This window comes from Psammomys obesus, unplaced genomic scaffold (genome assembly GCF_907164565.1).
Source record: "Psammomys obesus unplaced genomic scaffold, mPsaObe1.curated_primary_1811, whole genome shotgun sequence".
Classification (NCBI taxonomy): domain Eukaryota; kingdom Metazoa; phylum Chordata; class Mammalia; order Rodentia; family Muridae; genus Psammomys; species Psammomys obesus.
Genome location: NW_026596046.1, coordinates 19060022 through 19078927, shown reverse-complemented (window position 1 = coordinate 19078927; position 18906 = coordinate 19060022). Strand labels below are relative to the sequence as shown.

General features: G+C 44.6%; 1 protein-coding gene across 2 annotated transcripts in view; it reads right to left on the bottom strand.

Moving 5' to 3' along the window:
* The window catches only part of Znf592 (zinc finger protein 592), a 32190-nt gene that overhangs the window by 12262 nt on the left and 1022 nt on the right, over positions 1-18906 (bottom strand). Inside the window, exons 2-4 of one of the 2 annotated variants that reach the window (XM_055623149.1) lie at positions 8693-8826; positions 4740-6987; positions 400-578 (exon numbers count right to left, since the gene is read on the bottom strand). In XM_055623149.1, coding sequence (XP_055479124.1) covers positions 400-578; positions 4740-6968 — 2408 coding nt within the window. In that variant the 5' untranslated portion in view covers positions 6969-6987; positions 8693-8826. The remainder of the gene's footprint in view (positions 1-399; positions 579-4739; positions 6988-8692; positions 8827-18906) is intronic. The other variant, XM_055623148.1, reaches the window with a different exon arrangement.

The window sequence follows — 18906 nt, the reverse complement described above, 5'->3', positions numbered from 1 at the left end:
AAGAAAGAAAGAAAGAAAGAAAGAAAGAAAGAAAGAAAGAAAGAAAGAAAGAAAGAAAGAAAGAAAGAAGAAAAATTTAACCTCATTTATTTGTTTGCTTGCTTGTTGATTGGTTGTGTGTATGTGTGTGTGTCTGTACATGAATATGCTACAGCACCGGTGCACTGGTCAAAAGGCAACCCACAGGAATTGTTTCTCTCCTAGCATGTGAGTAAAATGTATCAAACTCAGGTCATTAGGCTCATCAATCGGTAACAATGAGCCATCTCACCAGCAATGACTACCCCCCCCCAAACACATTGGGTTCTTAAAAACAAATCTCAGTATAAAACAAGTTCCAGCCTAGAAAAAAGACTTGCCATTGGGCAATACCAGGACAGTGAGCCAGGCAGCACCCACCTGTAGCCCACTTTCCGGGCATAGTGCAGACAATTCTCCTTTACGTGAGTCTGGAAGTAAGCAGAGCGGCAGAGGACGCCACACTCCGGGCAGCAGTAGGGGGACTTGTGCGCATGAATCCGCTGGTGTGCGCAGAAACTACATTGGTTTGGCAGCAGCATCTGGCATACCTGGCAAGTCTAGGAAAGAACACCAAAAAAAGCAAATGATACAGGTAGGGTGGAGTGGGGAAACACACTTTCACAGTTGACAACAGCCAGGTAGGTAAGGCCTAGAATCCCAGGACGGGGAGGCGGAGGTGGAAGGATTGCTACAGATTCCAGAACTGCCTTGGTTACATACTGAGTGATACCCTGTTTCAACAAAACCAAAACAATAACAAGAAAAACAAGGAAGTAGACTAATATAATGTGTGATTTTATGTGACTGAGCTCAGATTTAGAGCAGGGGTATAACTCAGAGGTAGGGAGCTTGCCTTACATGCTTAAGGTGCTACACTAGAAGCCCTGCACTATAAACACAAACAAACAAAATCAAACAAGCAAGCTAGCAAACAAATAAGCCAAATATGGTGACACACATCTGTGACCTTAGCACTTGGCAGGAGGGTCATAAGTGTGAGGCCAGCCTGGATTACTTAAGGAAACACGGATGTTTGTTAAAAAGCTAGGTATAGTGGGTCTTCCTAGCACTTGGGAGGTAGAGGCAGGAAGATGAGGAATTCAAGGCCAGCCTTGACTACAGGTGAATCAGGGACTAGCCAGAGCTACATGGGACATTGTTTCAAAATAGATAATAAAAATAAAAGGTCCATTGTTAAGACTTTTTAATGTAATTAGAAAAGCCTAAATGAGATTTGAATTAGGTAATATTAATGTTATTAATTTTACTAGGTGTGATGACAGCATAGTTAAATAAAAGCTTAAGAACAAGAAGATATACTCTTATAGCCCATGCCCTTAATCCTAGCACTTGGGAGGCAGGTGGATTTCTGAATTCAAGGTTAGCCTGGTGTACATGTGTTCCAGGACAGCCAGAGCTATGTAGAGAGGTCCTGTCCTAATTAAATGGCTTAGAATACAGAGGAAAGGATGAAAGCTCCCACCCAGACCCCAGCCTTAGTCATTACAGAAGGAGGCAGCATTGCCTCTGGTACAGTCTTCCAGAAGGAACATATAAATCTAAGCATGCTGTTCCTGCTTTGGTGGGGAGCTGCACCCCATCTCATCTGAACACTCTTTGGCCTGATACTGGTACTGTCATGGGAACCCAAGCCCAGTGGCCATGAAGGCTAATTCCTGATTTCAAATCTTCCTCCCTAGAAGCCACATTTAGCAAAAGGGGATACTATGAAGGATTCTCGCTAGGCTGAGAGGAGCCCAACAGCCTTCCAGAGCAGCCTCTTCAATCATGTCTGGGTTGTGCTTTTATGTAGCTCCAAGGACAGAGTGACACAAGAAAGGTGTAGTGTGAGAGAGATGCCAGCCTTGATCCTATGCCAGTTTCTACCTCACAAGCCTTTACAATTTGGGTAAAAAGCAATGGGGAAAATGTCATAGACCCAGGCAGTAGATCTCCATGGCCAAAAATCTTCAATGGCCAAACTCAGAAATAAGAGTCCTAGCCCCACTCAACTCTTGTTTGCTAGGACAAGAAAGAGCAGGGAAGCCCCTAGGAGAGGTGCTGACCACACTCCACCTGACTCATCACAAGCAAAATAGAACAGAGAAGAGGAAGTGACGGTGGTGGTTTGAATAAGAATTGCCTCATGGGCTCATAGATTTGAATGCTTGGCCATCAGGGAGCAGCGTTACTGACAAGGATTAGGAGGTGTGGCCTTGTTGGGGTAGAGGTGGCCTTATTAGAGAAAGTGTGTCCCTGGGGTCAGGCTTTGGGGTTCTCAAAAGCTCAAGCCAGTCCCGGTGGCTCTCTCTTCCTGCTACCTGCAGATCCAGATGTAGCTCTCAGCTACATTTCCAGCACCAAACCCTCTACCATGCTTCCCGCCATGATGATAATGGACTAACTCTCGGAAACTATAAGCCAGCCCCAATTAAATGCTTTCTTTTATAAGAGCTGCTGTGGTCATGATGCCTCTTCACAGCAATAGAAACTGACTAAGACAGCAACCCTGCGGCAGGCCCCGGACACCTCAGACATCAAGTCCTATGCAGAGGCCCGACTTCCTGCCTGTACCCAGCACTGGTGGCCCACCACACTAACAATGTCTGCTCCTCACTATTCAAGCATAACTTTGTGCTCCCCAGAGCCAGAACACCTTCAGGTACCCTCTCCCCACCCTTCCAGGCCCAATTTAACCAACACAACCACACAACACTGCCCCTTTTGCCTGCAGTTCCTATAAATTAGTCCCTCTGAGGTCAGTTAGGGTCCTAACCTTGTTTTAATCTCAATAGGTCTGTCACACATAGTAGAGGTTTGGATGCAGACTGCTGCCTTTGCCATCACCATGAGCTCCTAAAAAAGCTGTGACTCCCTCCTACTAGCATCCCCTGAGCAGTACAGGGCCAGCACGGTGACCTGGGCTTGACAGCTATCTGTTCTCCCAGATCTCTGCAGCCCTGTGTTCTGTCTGTTCTGTCAATCTGACACAAGTTAGACTTATCAGGGATGAAGAACCTCAATTTAGCAAATGTGGCCATCAGATTGTCCGTAGGCAAGTCTATAAGGCATTTTCTTAGTTAATGATGGACATGGAAGAGTCTAGGCCAGGTAAACAAGATTGGCCTCAAACTTAGAGCTCTGCCTGCCTCTGCCTCCCATGTGCTGGGAATAAAGGCCTGTGTCACCATGCCTGGTCTTTTTTTAAAGATTTATTTATTTCATTTTTATTGTGTGAGTGTCCTGCCTACGTGTGCATGTATATAGGTGTACCATGTGCATTCCTGGTGCCTCCAGAGGTCAGAGGGGGTGTCAGATCCCCTAAAATTGAAGTTAAGGGTGTTTGTGAGCCACCATGTGGGCACCATAGCAAACCTGGGTCCTCTACAAGAGCAACAAATGAGCCATCTCCCTAACCCCTGCTAACAGTCTTTATTATAATATAGAAAGCAAACCAACAGCCTGGCTGATGGAAGCATAGTCAGGGAGTGAATTAAGCTGTGTCATGAAAGGAACCCTAGAGGCTCAAGAGATGGCTTGGTGGGTAAAAGCACTTGCTGTGAAAGCATGAGGACCTGAATTAGACAGGCCCCCTAGCACCCATGTAAAAATACTGTCCATGGCTGTGCATGAATGTAACCCCAGGGTTGGGGAGTAGAAATAGGCAGATCCTGGAAGCTTGACGGCCAGCCAACCTAACCAAAATGGTGAACTTCCAAATCAAAAAGACCCTGTCTCAAAGAAATAAGAAGCAATCTTATGTTCTTTGTAATCTGCATGTATGCACACACACACACATAGCCCAATCTGAAGACCTTTTCGTTTTTAGAGATGAAGTCTTACAACGCAGCCCTCCTGCCTCCAGCTCCAAAGTGTTGGGATTAAAATGTACTAGCACAGCTCGTGGCTGCCTTCTTGACAGAGCCTAACAGCAACAGGGCAGTAGAGTGGACAGCACCTAATGCCTTTAGAAACAAACCACAAAGCTCATCAACTGTAACCAGGGATCAGGACAAGCAGAAAAGCTTAACTCCTTTTTTAGAGTTGGGAGAACATGGGCAACAGACAGAGACCTACAACGCCTCTGCAGAGAGCCCTCATGCCTACCCATGTCCTTCCTACCTCAGCCTTGCCTCTGCCCTGTCAGAGGGGTTCTGCTCAAGAGCTGTCTACTAAAAGGCAGAATGATCTTAGAAAAAAGACTAGGGGACAAAGGCAGTGATTCACCTACCCTTTTCCCCAGCCTCTCTGAAAACATGCCAAAACCGTGCTGCTATCTGCTGGAGGCCAGAGAGACCACCCAGCCAAGCCGTAACAGGCCCAAATTGGGACCAAACTAACTGCCACTCTGAGTGGAAGTAGAACATGGGGCATGTCCATAAAGACACTGTTTTGTTTTTGTTTGTTATAACCGAGACTGGCTGCAAACTCATGATCCTCCTGCCTTAGCCTTGTAAGTGCTGCAATTATAAGCAAATACCACCACCTGTGGGTAAATTTTCTGGATCTTTAGGCTTTCCTCACAGGTATGGTTAGGCTTTCTTTCCAAATAAAAACCAAGAACTATATATTCAGGTGAGACACTAACCATTAAGCCAGAAGTCCTCTGCCAGGACTCCTGTTCTACCACTGCTCCCACACTAACAGCTCTCTCCAGCCCATCATGGAGCCCGTATGGGCCTGAGGCTCAACACCCAACAATGGGGTGGTGTACTTACTAGCCCCTCGGTTTCCTCTGTTATCCTCTGGAAATGTGCAGCCAGGACCATATAGTCTCGCATCTGCTTGTGACACTCAGGACACTTGGTTCCATACCGGATGAGCCTCACCGGGTCTGGGTAAAGCGGCAAGGCTGGAATTACAGGGCTGGCATAGCTGGAAGGAGGGCTGGGTTTAGGGGAGGAAGAAGCTGCTGGGGTTGCTGGTGCCGAGGAATTCACAGGAGCCGCCACAAACATCTGGTCTGCGGAGATGGGCTTCACAAGCAGCTGAGAACACTGCATGACAAGCCCCTTGCTCTTGTGGTCACGGGCATGCCGAAGCAGGCTGCACTTGTTGAAGAAGAGCAGTGTCTTGGAGCACAGTGTGCACAGCACCTCGATGTGGACACTCCGCCGGCTGTAGTGCTGGCTCAGGCTCTTCTCTAAGGCAAACGCGTCTCCACACTCCAGGCAGCAGTAGCCACTGGCCGGCACATGGATTCTGCTGTCTGCAGGTGGACTGAGATTTGGCGCATAGAGGGGCACAGGGTTGGAGCTGTGAAGGACCTTGTTGAAGACCTCCACAATCAGAGGGGCGGCCTTTTTCACCTGGTGGACCAGGGGCACTGTCATTTGTGTGACCTGAGGCTGGCTCCGTCTCTGTGCTGAGGACTTGGCAGTCACAGATGCAGCAACACTGTGGGGGACCAGGTTCAAGTTGGCCAAGTGCACAGCTTTGGGCAAGAGACTGGCAGGGGCCGGGGTTGATGTCTGAAGTGCTGTGCTCTGTTGCTTCTTTGTTGCCTGCGAGTTCAGGGCAGCTCCTTTTGAGACCCGGGGCCCAGAGATGCGGCAGGGAGATGAAGAGTCACTGGCCTTTATCATGCTCTCATCCCCTTTCCTGTCACCCTGGGGGCTCCCTGAATTTATGCCTGCCTCAGGAAAGTGCTCTTCCGTAGGCATGGCTATGCCCTCATCCCCTGCCATCTCACTTGGGGCCTCAGCAATGGTGCTCCCTACAGGTGACTCAACAGGGGACTTACTTGGGTCATCAGGGTCTGGCAGGATCCTTGTGACAGTCCGTTTGATTTCCCCTGATGATGTCTTAATTGTTTTGATTCTAACTTTGGGAATTGCTGGTGGGGAGCTGGCAGCCACAGAAGGGGACCCTTTGCTGCTACTGTCACTGCAGATGCTCCGAGGACTGTCTGATGGCTTGATACTTTTTCTAGTGACCTCCAGAGGGCTCCGGGGACTCTTTGGTGACTTGGGCATTTTGGGGCTGCCTTTAGAACCCTCTTTAGTGGGCCCTGAGGAATCCTTTGTGTGACCAGGCTGATCCTCCTTGGCAACACTGGCCACCCTTTTGGCCTGTAGGGCCACCAAGGCTGCAACACAAGAGGAGAGTTTGGAATGGGCTGGCTTCAGACGCTGCCTAGGGGGGACAGAGGAGCAAGCACTAAGCTCTGGAGCCAGCTTCTTGATTTCTCCAATACTGTTGCTAGAGTGACTATTGAATTCTAAAGCTTCCCCAAAGAACCGACTGGTATCCAGACCTTTGTGAGGCTCCACCACCTTCTGCCCAACCTGCTCCTGCTCCTGCTCCGGCTGGCTCTCCAAAGGCAAGGGTTCTGGTTTGGGTTCTTTCTTACAAATGTGATCAAACATGTGTAGCTCTGGGACTGGGAACTTAGACAGAGCTTCCAGGACTGGGCCCCCCACAGCCCCGGGAGGAGGTGGGAAATAACTCTCAGAGTGCTTGGCCTTTATCCCAAACCCATTATCTTTGACAGGATCCTCGGGTTCTGGGCTAGAGATTGGGCTGAACTGGTTGAAGGTAGGTAATGGCTCCGACTTGGAGGCCTCTAGCTTGCTCGTGAAACTCCTAGTACTGTCTCCATTTATGAAAGCAGAATCAAACTTCCCACAGTGGTGGGAGTCTGGAGGCAGGTCTGAGCCCCGAAATCCATTGTGTAGGAGACTAGGAGCAATGTGGTCTTTCTCTGCTTCAAATGACTCTTGGCGGCTGGTGTTCTTGACAATGACACTCACGGCCGGCACATCTGGGGCTGATCCTGAGTGAGACAAGGACACATTCTCATCCATACACATGCCTGAAGACTTCAGGGGACTCTCATTCTCCTCACTAGGAGTCTGGATGGCCTCCTTGGCATCAAGACTCGTGGGATCTGGGATGTCAAAGGCAGCCAGAAGGTCATCAAAATCTGGGGTTTTCATATCCCCCATGGCTGGATGCTGGCAAGAGCTACAAGAGAAACAAAGAACAAAATCAGTGACCACCAGGGCTTTTCTGAACTGTCCTACATCATCTGTACTGAATACTTATCACACTAATGCGCACATGCAGCTGGCCCACTTCCTACAACAAGAAGTCCCATACCTGAGTTTCACCCTAACAAGTCTCTAGCCTGCTGAAAGGTAAAGAAGGCTAAAAGAGAAGCTTACATGTAGGGACAAGACAGGAAGGTTTTAACTCTTAATAGTTGGGACATTTCTGGCTGGTCCCATGACCCTGTGACCAAAAGAAAAAAGGGTGCCCTTTTATCCAATCAAGCCATGCCCCCTGGCCTCCCCATCACCTCTGCCCTCACTGGCATATGTTCACTCTCTGGGTGGCACTCACATATTTCACATACACAAATATCGGCAACAAATGGTGCCTAGAGTCTCCTGCAACCACTGCCCAGAGTCTCTGAGGATCTTTACTCAATGTTTATGTACATATTCTCATATTCGTATTTATTTTCTCTCTGCTCCCCCCTCCCTTCCTCTCTCTATACTTATTGTTGCTATTGCTCTTAATATTATTGATTCAGGGTCTCTTTCTCTAAAGCCCTGGTGATCCTGGAGCTCAATATGTAGACCTCTGCCTCCCAAAGGCTGGAATTAAAGGTGCGCACCACCACACCCAGCTGCTGCTGCTCTTCTATTAAAACCTCTTTATAACATTTTTTAATGTATATGAATGTTTTGCTCTCATCTTCACCTATATACCATGTGTGAGCCTAGTGCTTCTGTAGGTAGGGGACATGGGATCCCATTATGGAAGGTTGTGGGCCACTATAGTGATCCTCTGCAAGAACAAGTGCCCTTAACCGGTGAGCCATCTCTCCAGCCTTCTTAACAAGAAAGACAATGAAGTGAAAGATAAAAACGCTGTGTGAGCGTATCTATACCAACATCCCCAAGACTACAGATCAATGTCAATATCTGTAACTTAGAGAAGCCCTCTCAGGGCTGAGGAAATGGATCCCTCTACCCAGGTGCTAGCATCTCCAGGAGGACCTTGTCAGCCTGATTCCAGGACCAAATAAAGGTAAGGGAGGTGTGAACCAGGTATGTGAAGAATACTGATAACCCTAGCGCTACAGAGGTGAAAGCAAGAGCATCACAAGCTCAAGTTCATCCTTTCTTACACAGAGGATTCAAGGCCTAGACTAAACACCTACAAACAGAAAACGGTTACATATTTGACTATAATGCAGTCAACAAAAACATGATCAATAATCTACACACCAACAAAGAAAATTACTCATTAACTTAAAAGACTAATATAAAAGTATTATCACATTATGATAACAATATATACATTAAGTATCTATTAGTGCTATAGATGAAAAGAAAAAAATAATTGTTTAAGGTGATGAGATTACTAGCAGGTTTTTTAAACATTTGTTGCACTAATAACCTGCTTCTATAAATTTTACAAGAGAGAAAAAAAAAGATCAATGAGAACACAAAGGAGACAGATGGACTGATGCAAGTGTGTCTCTTACCAGCCCTTGATAGCAACAGACTTGCAGTTTCTCACATCAAACCACTGCAAAGCTCAATAAGGCCCGTCTCCCTGCCCACCAGTCCTCACAGAAATGAGAGCACTATACCCCTCCCATCGGGAAGATATCCAGGTAAGTCAAACACCAATTATTAAACATGGTTTGAAACTGAACCTTAATCTGCTTCTGTTTGTCTTCTGGACTAGGTGCACTGAACTGATGTGAAGGGCATCATAACTATGAAGAAATGCCTTCGGGATGCTTGCTTCAGATGCTCCCTCCTTTCTTTTCTTCCTGCCTTCTAGTGCCTAAGGAGAAAAAAAGCTAATGAAAGGTAAGACACTTGGTCTCCTGCAGCGCTGGGGAAAGCATGTGGGAGAGGGGGAGCAGAGGTTGACAGAGAGTAAACGATTTCCTGGAGCACAGGGTCCCCCAACAGAAAATGACAGGGGCTTGATGAAGAGGTATTACACCCCACAGAAATGGTTCAGAGGTTGGCGAGAAGGAGTGCAGGTGCACACCTACAACCTCACCTCTTAGGAAGACTGAGGCAGAAGGACGGAGAGAAGGCTAGGCTGAGCTACATATGAGACTTCACTCAAGAAACAAAACAAAGACAGGTGTGGTGGCACATACCTACAGTCCCAGCACTCTGGGAGGTGGAAGAGGCTGGAGGATAAGGGGTTCAAGGCCAACCTCAGTTATGTCTGAGATCAGTCTGAGAACTATAGGAGAACTTGCTTAAATTTTTTTTTTTTAGCCGGGGAATGCTGGCACACACCTTTAATCCAGAATTCCAAAGGCAGAGGCAGGCAGATCTTGAGTTTGAGGCCAGCCTGATCTACAGAGTAAGTGGGACGGCCAGGACTACCTAAAGAAACCCTGTCTCCAAAAAAATTTTTATTTAAATTAAAAATAATATCCCCAAATGTTACAGTTATGATATTTTTTATCTTTATAAATTATTATTTATAAATTATTATAAATTTATATGACCTGCTAGAAGAACAATTTAGCAATGTATAAGTAAAGCCACAAGTCACAAATTTCTCTAGGATCTACTAGTTTGTCCAGGAAATTTTATAAATTTTTAGTGAGGAATAAGAAACATCTTAATTTTGAATGGGGTCTCACCAAGTCTAACTGACCAATTAGAATTTCTTGAGAAGTAAAAATAATATATAATTTCATATGACTATGGCAAAATAGTAGGTAGAATTTAACTTTAAATATCAAAATCCCACCAAAAAACAAAGCAAAAGTGGTGCTAATTCAATGGCCAGTTTTAGACCCAGGTTTAACACTTTTGTAAGTTACCTAAAATGATGGCTCTCAACCCATACAATTATCTACTATACTTTGGATCTTAAATAGCTCCCAAAGATCAGTGTGCTGAAGGCCTGGCTACCAGCCATGGCTATCCTGAAAGATGATGGCAGCTAGAAGAAGTCAGATCACAGAAGCGTGCTCTCAAAGAGGATGCTGGGTCCCAGCGACTTGTCTCATTGTTTCACAGCGGCCATGAGATCAGTCACTCTACCACAAGTTTACTCCATCATGTTATGTTGCTTTGTCTCAGGCCCAAAGGAACAAAGCAAATTGGTCATGGACTGAAATCTCAAATGTTATGAGCCTAACAATAAAAACAAAACAAAAACTTTTTTTTTTTTGAAACAGGGTCTCACATGATACATTTAGAATAAGTTTAAACTAAGTTGTTCATAAATAAAGAGGTCTGATGTACTGACTAGTTTTTAACTTGACACAAGCTAGAGTATTTTAGAGGGAGCCTCAATTGAGAAAATGACACCCCCGCCCCCCAGATTGGCATGTGGGCAAGCCTGTGGTTCATTTTCTTGATGTAGGAGGGCCCAGCTTACTATGGGTGGCGTCACTCTTGGCCTGATGGTCCTAGGTGCCATAAGAAAGCAGGCTTAGCAAGCCTTAAGAAGCAAGCCAGTAAGCAACATTCCTCCATGGCCTCTGCATCAGTTCTTGCCCTTAGTTCCTGCCCTGGCTTCCCTTGATGACAGATTTATAAGTTATGAGGTGAAATAAACCCTTTCTTCCCTAAGTTGCTTCTAGTCATGGTGTTGATCGCAGAAATAGAAACCCTAACTAAGACAACTAGATATCAGTTTAGAACATTCCCTTAAAACACAGCATTGCTTTTTTTTTTTTTTTTTTTTTTTTATTGCAAGTTTAAGACCTACCTGCCCATGGAACTTAGTAAGGCTTTGTCTCAAAATAGAAAAACAGCTTAGGATGGTATTCAGTGCTAAAACATTTGCTTAGCATGTGCAAAGCCCTAAGTTCAATCTTCAGTACTAAAACAAAAGACATGGAAGGGAAAGGGGGAAAAAAAGGAAGAAAAGACATACCAGCACAGAAAGAGGTCCTGAAAAATGAGAGTGGAGCTATGAAACAGATGGGAGAGGGAGCAGCAAAATTATTCAGTGCTTAAAGGCACTTGCAGCTAAACATGCACACGCATGCACACACAAAAACAGGAGAATGAAAGCCAAAGATTATAACCACTTCAATCTAGAGAAATGAAGATCTGGGGGAAAGAAGAAAGTGTAACTAAAGTAGAAGTTTGTTCATCTAAATAACAGAAAGGGACAGTATTTTGCTTTTAAAATAAAAGATATAAACAAATAAGAGGTGACTGACTAATCAGAAAATACCCTGCAGTTACCACACAGGTAAAACATATACAGGACTGAGTACCTCAACAGAGGAGAACATGCCTAGCAGGACCTGGGTTCAATGCCAAGCAACACACACACACACACACACACACACACACACACACACTCACTCACTCACTCTATAAACATAATAGATTTAAAATGGGCCATGGTGGCACATGCCTTTAATCCTAGAATTTGGGATGCAAAGTCAGGTGGCTCTCTGTGAGTTTGAGGCTACCCTGGTCTATAGAGAGAGTTCCAGGACAGCCAGGGCTACACAGAGAAGTCCTGTCTTGAAACAAACAAATAAACAAAAAACATTTCTTAGCAATACTAAATCCAGTAACAGGGAGAAAACACAAGTTAGACAATAGGACATCAAGGAGGCAACCCAAAGCATTAAAAAAAAGCTTGATATATATTTACTAAGTATCTTCTGTTTAACAGGACAGAGACCACACACAGCTGCAGACTGACACAGGAAGTTGGCATGAATTAGGACTACTGCACTGTAGGAGCACAAAACTCAGTTATCTTCAAAATGTGCCATGATTTTGAGACCAGGCAGGAAGGAAGGGAGAAAGGAAGGAAGAAAGAAGAAAGAAAAGAAATGTTTCTTACTACTTGTTGATGAACTCTTGATTCTGACCCCCCCCCCAACACCAGTTTACATACTGACACCATATATACTCAATGACTGCTTATAATGGTTGAGAATTTTTAGCCAGGTGGTGGTGCACATCTTTAATCCTAACACTCAGGAGGCAGAGGCGGGCAGATCTTGAATTTGAGGCCAGCCTGGTCTATATAGTGAGTTCGGCCAGGATTACGCAGAGAAACCCTGTCTTGAGGGGTCGGGGGGAGAATGTTGAGGTAGGGGCAAATCAGAGGAACTCCTATACCTGGAAGACAAAGAAAAGACAGAGTGACCAAGCAAATTCAAGAGCATACCACTGCTCCCAAGGCCTGCAGGAGCCGTCAACCTGGACTCCGGCAGGAGCAGTGGTCAGGGAGACATTGCTCCCACAGATGGAATTCAAAGGAAGTTAGCAAATCACAAAGTAGATCAAAGAGAATGTGTGTGATGGGAGTTGGGGAGGTGGGTTGCCACATGTTTCCAGACACAAAACCAAGTCCCCAGACTAGTAATGATACAGCTGAAACAGTAAGGAGTCATGAGCCATAGGAACTGGCTCTCTCCCCACTATGCTACCAGATTTTGATTAAAATGTAAAATTAAACCAACTTTAAGGCAAGGCTAAACAGCTGGTCGAATTTATGTGCCTCTAATAAACAATTAAGTATTGATTCCTAAGGTGGATAAGCAGACCCTTCCATACACATATTACAACTCTCCTAGAAATAATCTAGATTTGCTTATCGGTCAAGGGCTCCAAAATCACAGATGTTCTGAGTGACTGGCTAATGGTTCATTTCATGAGACACCTGATGTTCAAACAATTAAAAAACAACAAACAAACAAACAAACATAAACAGCCTAAGGAGCCTCAGCCCTTGATAAGTAGATAAGAAACAGCAGTTCCAAATAAATCCAAGCAAAACAGAGTTCAATGGCAGGCATAGGCATTACTCAGGAAGTAAGAATTGAAGAAGACCTCCAAAATTATCATGTCTGGTGGCTTCCAAGTGACTGTGGCCTGCAGCTGGTCTTGCCTGTAAAGCATACAATTAACAGGGGCCAGAGAGACAGCTGAGCAGGTAAAGGAACCAGCTGCCAGGCTGGAGGACCTGAGTTCAAGCTCCAGAACCCACATGGTGGAGGTGACAAACAATGGCTACGTGTTGTTCTCTGCCTTCCACAAGTGTACCATGGCGTGTGCGCACACACACAAAAATAAAGAAAAATGTAATACGTGTGAAATAATACTAAAAGCAATAACAACATGCCAATGTCTAAAACAGACGCTCAGGCTCCAGGCACAGCAATTCTGACTCAACAGGTCTGGGTCAAAGTTTCCTGGTTGTTTCAGAACACTGCTTAAGTTCAACCACTTGATCTTACACATTAAACACTAGGGCTCAAAGAGAGGAGTTTATCCACAGCTTACAAAAGCTGATGCTGATGTCCACAAAGCTGAAGGTCCAGACCCTACCCTGAAGCTCATACCAGCCACTAAAGGCATAGTGAGGGCACGGGATTTATACAGAAGTCACTCTAGCTCTTTTGTTTTACTTATTATCCCTCATGGCATAATTCTCTACCATTATTACAGCTATTTTCAGTAAAATGTTTGCTTTCTTGCCTTTACAAGCCCTCAGTAGGAACTCATTAAATTATTAATTGGCACTTTTAGACTTGGCATTCTACTTGGATGTCTAAGACACCTCACATCTAAAGGACCTAATTACAATTTTTGACTTCCTCTTATACTCATCCTTACTCAGAAATGATACTGCCATCCTTCCAGGTCCTGAGGCCATTGTTTTGTTTTTTCTTTCATACTCTCCCCTAATCCACAAGCAAATACCATGCACTATACTTTTCAGATACTTCCAAATCCAAACACTACCAGTAACAGCATCACCTCTCCTGGATTCCCACCATGGCCTGGATTCTGCCCTGGCCTATAATAGCCATGGTCAACAAAACAGCCAAATGCTGCTTTGAAAATATACATCAGACCCTCCTCTCAACCTGTTTCAACACCATCTTGCCTCATCCTGAGTAAGATATAGCCTTTCTTGGAGCCTACAGAGCCTTCTGGATTTCATTGTCATGTTTTCCCAGAAAGCTCTCTCTTATCAAGTCTGTCATGGCACCCATAGATCTCCGTATCACTCCTCAAGCATCCTGGCCACGTCTCTGCCTCAGAACCTGTACATTTCCTTCTCTGATTTATAGGTCCTTGTCCACTCAGTGCATACTCATAGTCCCATCATTCAGGAGGCTGAGTTGGAGGCCAGCCTGGGCTATGGAGAGACAAGAAGAGGAGACAATGAGGACAAGAAAAGAAAGGCTCTTGTCCTGGTCGCTGAGGGCTCACTTCCTTGTGTTGTGCCAGTCGTTGATCTATGTAGGTGCTCTCCATGATAGCCAGCCCTATATTCTGCCACCTTCTTTTGCACAGCACTTATGACCATTGAACGTGTATCACCATCCATTTCCTTGTTGGTGTCCAAGCCCCACTATGTTCACCGGAGGGGGACCCACTGTTAGACTGTCACAAGATCACTTGTCTAGAGTCACAAATTCCCAAGTGAGTTTATTACCAGCCAAGTATTTGGCAAATGTGTAACAAGTTTGTGTGTAATTTCTAAGACTTGGGGTGGGGGCTAGAGACTGTACACAGGGCACCATGCATAACGAACATACAGTTTGCCACTTGCCTACAACCCCAGCCCCTGAAAGTTTTATAATGGAAGATCATGAAGAGCAGAAAAGGATCTACCTGAAGTAGTCCTTCTTTATGAATCCTGGATCCCTTCAGAAACTGATTAAATCTAAATATTTCATCAGCGAAAAAAACACCTACTGGCCAAGGTCCCAGGATCATTGCAGACATCTGAGGGTGAGATCAGTGAGAAGCCAGTGGAGATGAAAGACTAGCTCTAAGAACTAGGAGCTCTAGGACCCAGGAGGAAGGCACAGGTTGATCTTGAATCATAAGGGGATACAACTCTATAAAAAGACTAAGCCCCACTGAATTGTGCACAGTATGTGAGTTTTACCACAATAAAGCTGCTGTGTTACAATAAAATGGAATAGGGGTTGGAGAGATGGCTCAACGGTTAAGAGCACTGGCTTCTCCTCTAGAGGATACAGGTTTGATTTCGATTTGACCCAGGCTCACAACTGTCTATAACTCTAGTTCTAAGAGATAAAGCACTTTCTTCTGGCCGCCAGGCACACACAAAGTATACAGAAACACATGCAGACACAACAGCCATATAAAATAAAAAATAATAAAAATTAAAAAGAAAACAATAGAAGTAGAGGGAGTTAGAAGTCTATAGTCTATAAAGCAGACTGAGAAGAAACTAGGGCAAGGCAACAAAGTCAGAGAGATAAAACCCGATACCCTGTAATCCGCACTTATTTTACCTTCTCTTTCTTGCAAATAGATCTCAGCACTACCTGGGCACTCCACTTGTGAGAACAGAAACTTGAGAGAAAAGGAGACAGTAACCCTTGCTCATACATCATCTTCAAGAACCCCTCCCGCTGAACTTTCGTAAAGCACCCTGCCTAGGTAGTAAGGACTCCTCACTGCTGCCCCTTACTTATCTTATCGACCACAGCAACAGAGTCAAAAGGATTCAAAAATTGAGATGTCGCAGGAACACGAGGAAGGTATGCTGTCAGCCTTGGAGAGCTCTGTGGCTGCCACCGGTGTAGGTATTAGTAGAAGAACGGGCTTTCCTCATCTGGCCCTGACACATGCACAGATGTTCTTCAGCTTGTTCTTCACTTTAAGTTGGAAATGTAAGTAAAAAATGTAAGCCTATAGATGCTAATATAGTCCCTTAGGTGAAGACTGCTAAGCCTGACAACCCGGGTTTGATCCTCTGGACCCACATGGTGAGAAGAACCAACTCCCCAAAATTGTCTTCATCTTCACACACACACACACACACACACGCGCGCGCGCACACATACACTAAATAATATTAAATGTTCTGTTTTGTTTTTAATGTAAGCCTCATGTGGAGATGCATGTCTGTAAGCCCTTGTGGGTGGGAGCAATAAATACTCAGGAGTTTAAGCCTAGCTTGGACTACATGAGACCCTGTCTCAAAAACAAACAAAATACAAGATATCTAGCCTTCTTATTTGGTTTGAATGTTTCCTTCACAACTCACATTAAAATTTAATGACCATAGTGACAGAATTAAGGGGTAGAACTTGATTTTTCTTTCTTTGGAATTAAAAAATGTAATACAAAGTATTGTATAGCCAAAGATGAGTTCTAATCCCTAATCCTCCTACTTTTACCCCTAAAGGAATGAGAATACATATAGTCTGGGGTGAGGCTCTTGAGAGAAGACTAGGCCTTAAGGGCTCTGCTCTCAGGAATGGATAAATGAAGGCAGGAATGGTTCTTTGTAAAAAATGGTGAGTTCAGCCAGATTTTTTTGTCTCACACCATGCCTATACATGCCTGCTAGTTCATCTAGCAGTACAAAGGCCCCCAACAGAGATGTGACCTTTGACCTTGGAACTCCCAGCCTCTAGAACCATGGGCCAAATAAAGTTCTGCTTATACACGACTCAGTCTATGGCATTTCTCATGCACACACATGCACACACACACACACACACACACACACACACACATATGTATTTTTAAATTTAAATTTATTTTCTTTACATCCCAAGGACAACCCCTCCCTCCTTTCCTCCCAGTTCCCTCTTCTCCTCCTTCCCCTTTTCCCTTAGAAAAGGGGAGCCTCCTCTCCCCCCATAGCAACCCTCCCCTGTGCTATTTCTCTTATACTTATGGTTATAAGCCTAGCCTTAAATGGCTGAGCCATCTCTCCAGTCCTATGCTATTTCTCTTACAGCAACAGAAATGAAGAGCCCCACTAAGGAGCATAGATTGACCACACAGCACACTGTACCATATAGGTGATTCATCTATGTGATCCCATGGCTAGCTACCAGGAACTGTGGCTCACTGCCACTACCCAGCAAACAGCCAGAGAACATTGAGAATCCAAATTAGAGGTGTGTCCAATCAGATCAGAAAGTTAGGAACTCAGTGTTCCCTTCCTTCCCTTTCTATCCTCCCCTATTCTCTACTGCATGTGTTATCAATCATATATCTTTCTTCCTTCCCTCCCTCCTTCAGTCACCTCTGTTCCCCCAGAGACCTGGGCAGCCTTTCTCACTATAACTGCTCAACCAAACGGGCAGTCAGACTCTACTCTAAACTTCATCTGTAAGAAAGTGGCCACAGCTAAGGTAGAATCTTATCAATAACCCATCATGGCTCCAAACCCAACATCCAGACGCTGCACTGACCAGTGTGCACACTATAATGTTCCTGTTGATCTAAGGCAGCGGTTCTCAACCTGAGTCCTGAACCCTTTGGGGGTTAAACAACCCTTTCACTGGGGTTGCATATCAGATATCCTGAATATCAGATGTTTACATCATGATTCATAACAGTAGCAAAATTATAGTTATGAAGTAGCAATAAAAATAATTTTATGAGCCAGGCAGTGGTAGTGTATGCCTTTAATTCCAGCACTCAGGAGGCAGAGGCAGGAGTATCGCTGTGAGTTCAAGGCCAGCTTGGTCTACAGCACAAGTTCCAGGACATCCAGGGCTATACAGAGAAATCCTGTCTCATAAAAAAGAAAAAAAAAAAAAAAAAAAAAAACCAAACAAACAAAAATAATTTTATCGCTGGAATATTCACCACAATCCATGAGGAACTGTATTACTGGTTTGCAGCATTAGGTAGGTTGAGAACCACTAATCTAAGGGAATATCAGAGAATATGTGCAATGGTATATCATTGCGTACCTTTCCATCATCAGTAAAATAGAATAGTAAGGATCCTCAGATGAGCCGGATGCACAGGCCTGCCTGGCCCCTTGGGCACAGATAATCAGGAAGCTGAGGCAGGAAGATTACTTGGGCCCAGGAGTTTGAAGCCAGCCTGAGTAAAATAGTAAAATCCTATCTCAAAAAAAAAAGGGGGGGTGGGGCTGGAGAGATGACTCAGCGGTTAAGAGCACTGACTGCTCTTCCAGAGGACCTGGTTTCAATTCCAAGCACCCACATGGCAGCTCACAACTGTCTATAACTCCTGTTCCAGGGGATCTGATACCCTCACATATACATATATCCAGTCAAACACCAATGTACATAAAATAAAAATAAATTAATAAAGAAGTTATCATTCTTTCTTATTTTCTAAAGACACATAGTGAAACATAAATATAATGATATACGGGATTTCCCTCAAAATAACAAAGAACAGGAAAAAGAGAAGGCACATAAATACAACAAGATTAGCCATGAACTGTTAACTGAGTGAAGTTTTTAATCAAGTTATTTTCTACACCCACGTTTCAGGAAATAATCCCTTGCCTAGACGCCAATGGTCAAACTAGATAAGCCTGAAAGTTACACCCATCAGGATAAATTGTAACAATAATAATAACAAACAGAAAATACTAACCTTTGTAAGAATATGTGAAATTGGAAGCCTTGTGTATTGACAGAAGGAATATAAATGGTGTGCCTGCTGGGTGGTAGTGGCTTTTGCCTTTAATCCCAGCACTCAGGAGGCAGAGGCAGGATCTCTGATTTTGAGGCCAGCTTGGTCTACAGAGAGAGTTCTAGGACAGCCAGGGGTATGGAAAGAAACCCTGTCTTGGAAAATCATATGAATGTGAGCCTGGCTTGGTGGCACATGCCTTTGATCCTGGCACTCAGGGGGCCAGATGGATTGCTTTGAGTTTGAGGCCAGCCTGGTCTACAAATTGAGTCCAGGACAGCCAGGGCTACACACAGAGAAAAACTCTGTCCCAAAACCCAAAAATAGATAGATAGATAGATAGATAGATAGATAGATAGATAGATAGATAGATAGCAGACAGACAGACAGGAAAGAGAGAAAGAAAGAAAGAAAGAAAGAAAGAAAGAAAGAAAGAAAGAAAGAAAGAAAGAAAGAAAGAAGGAAGGAAGGAAGGAAGGAAGGAAGGAAGGAAGGAAGGAAGGAA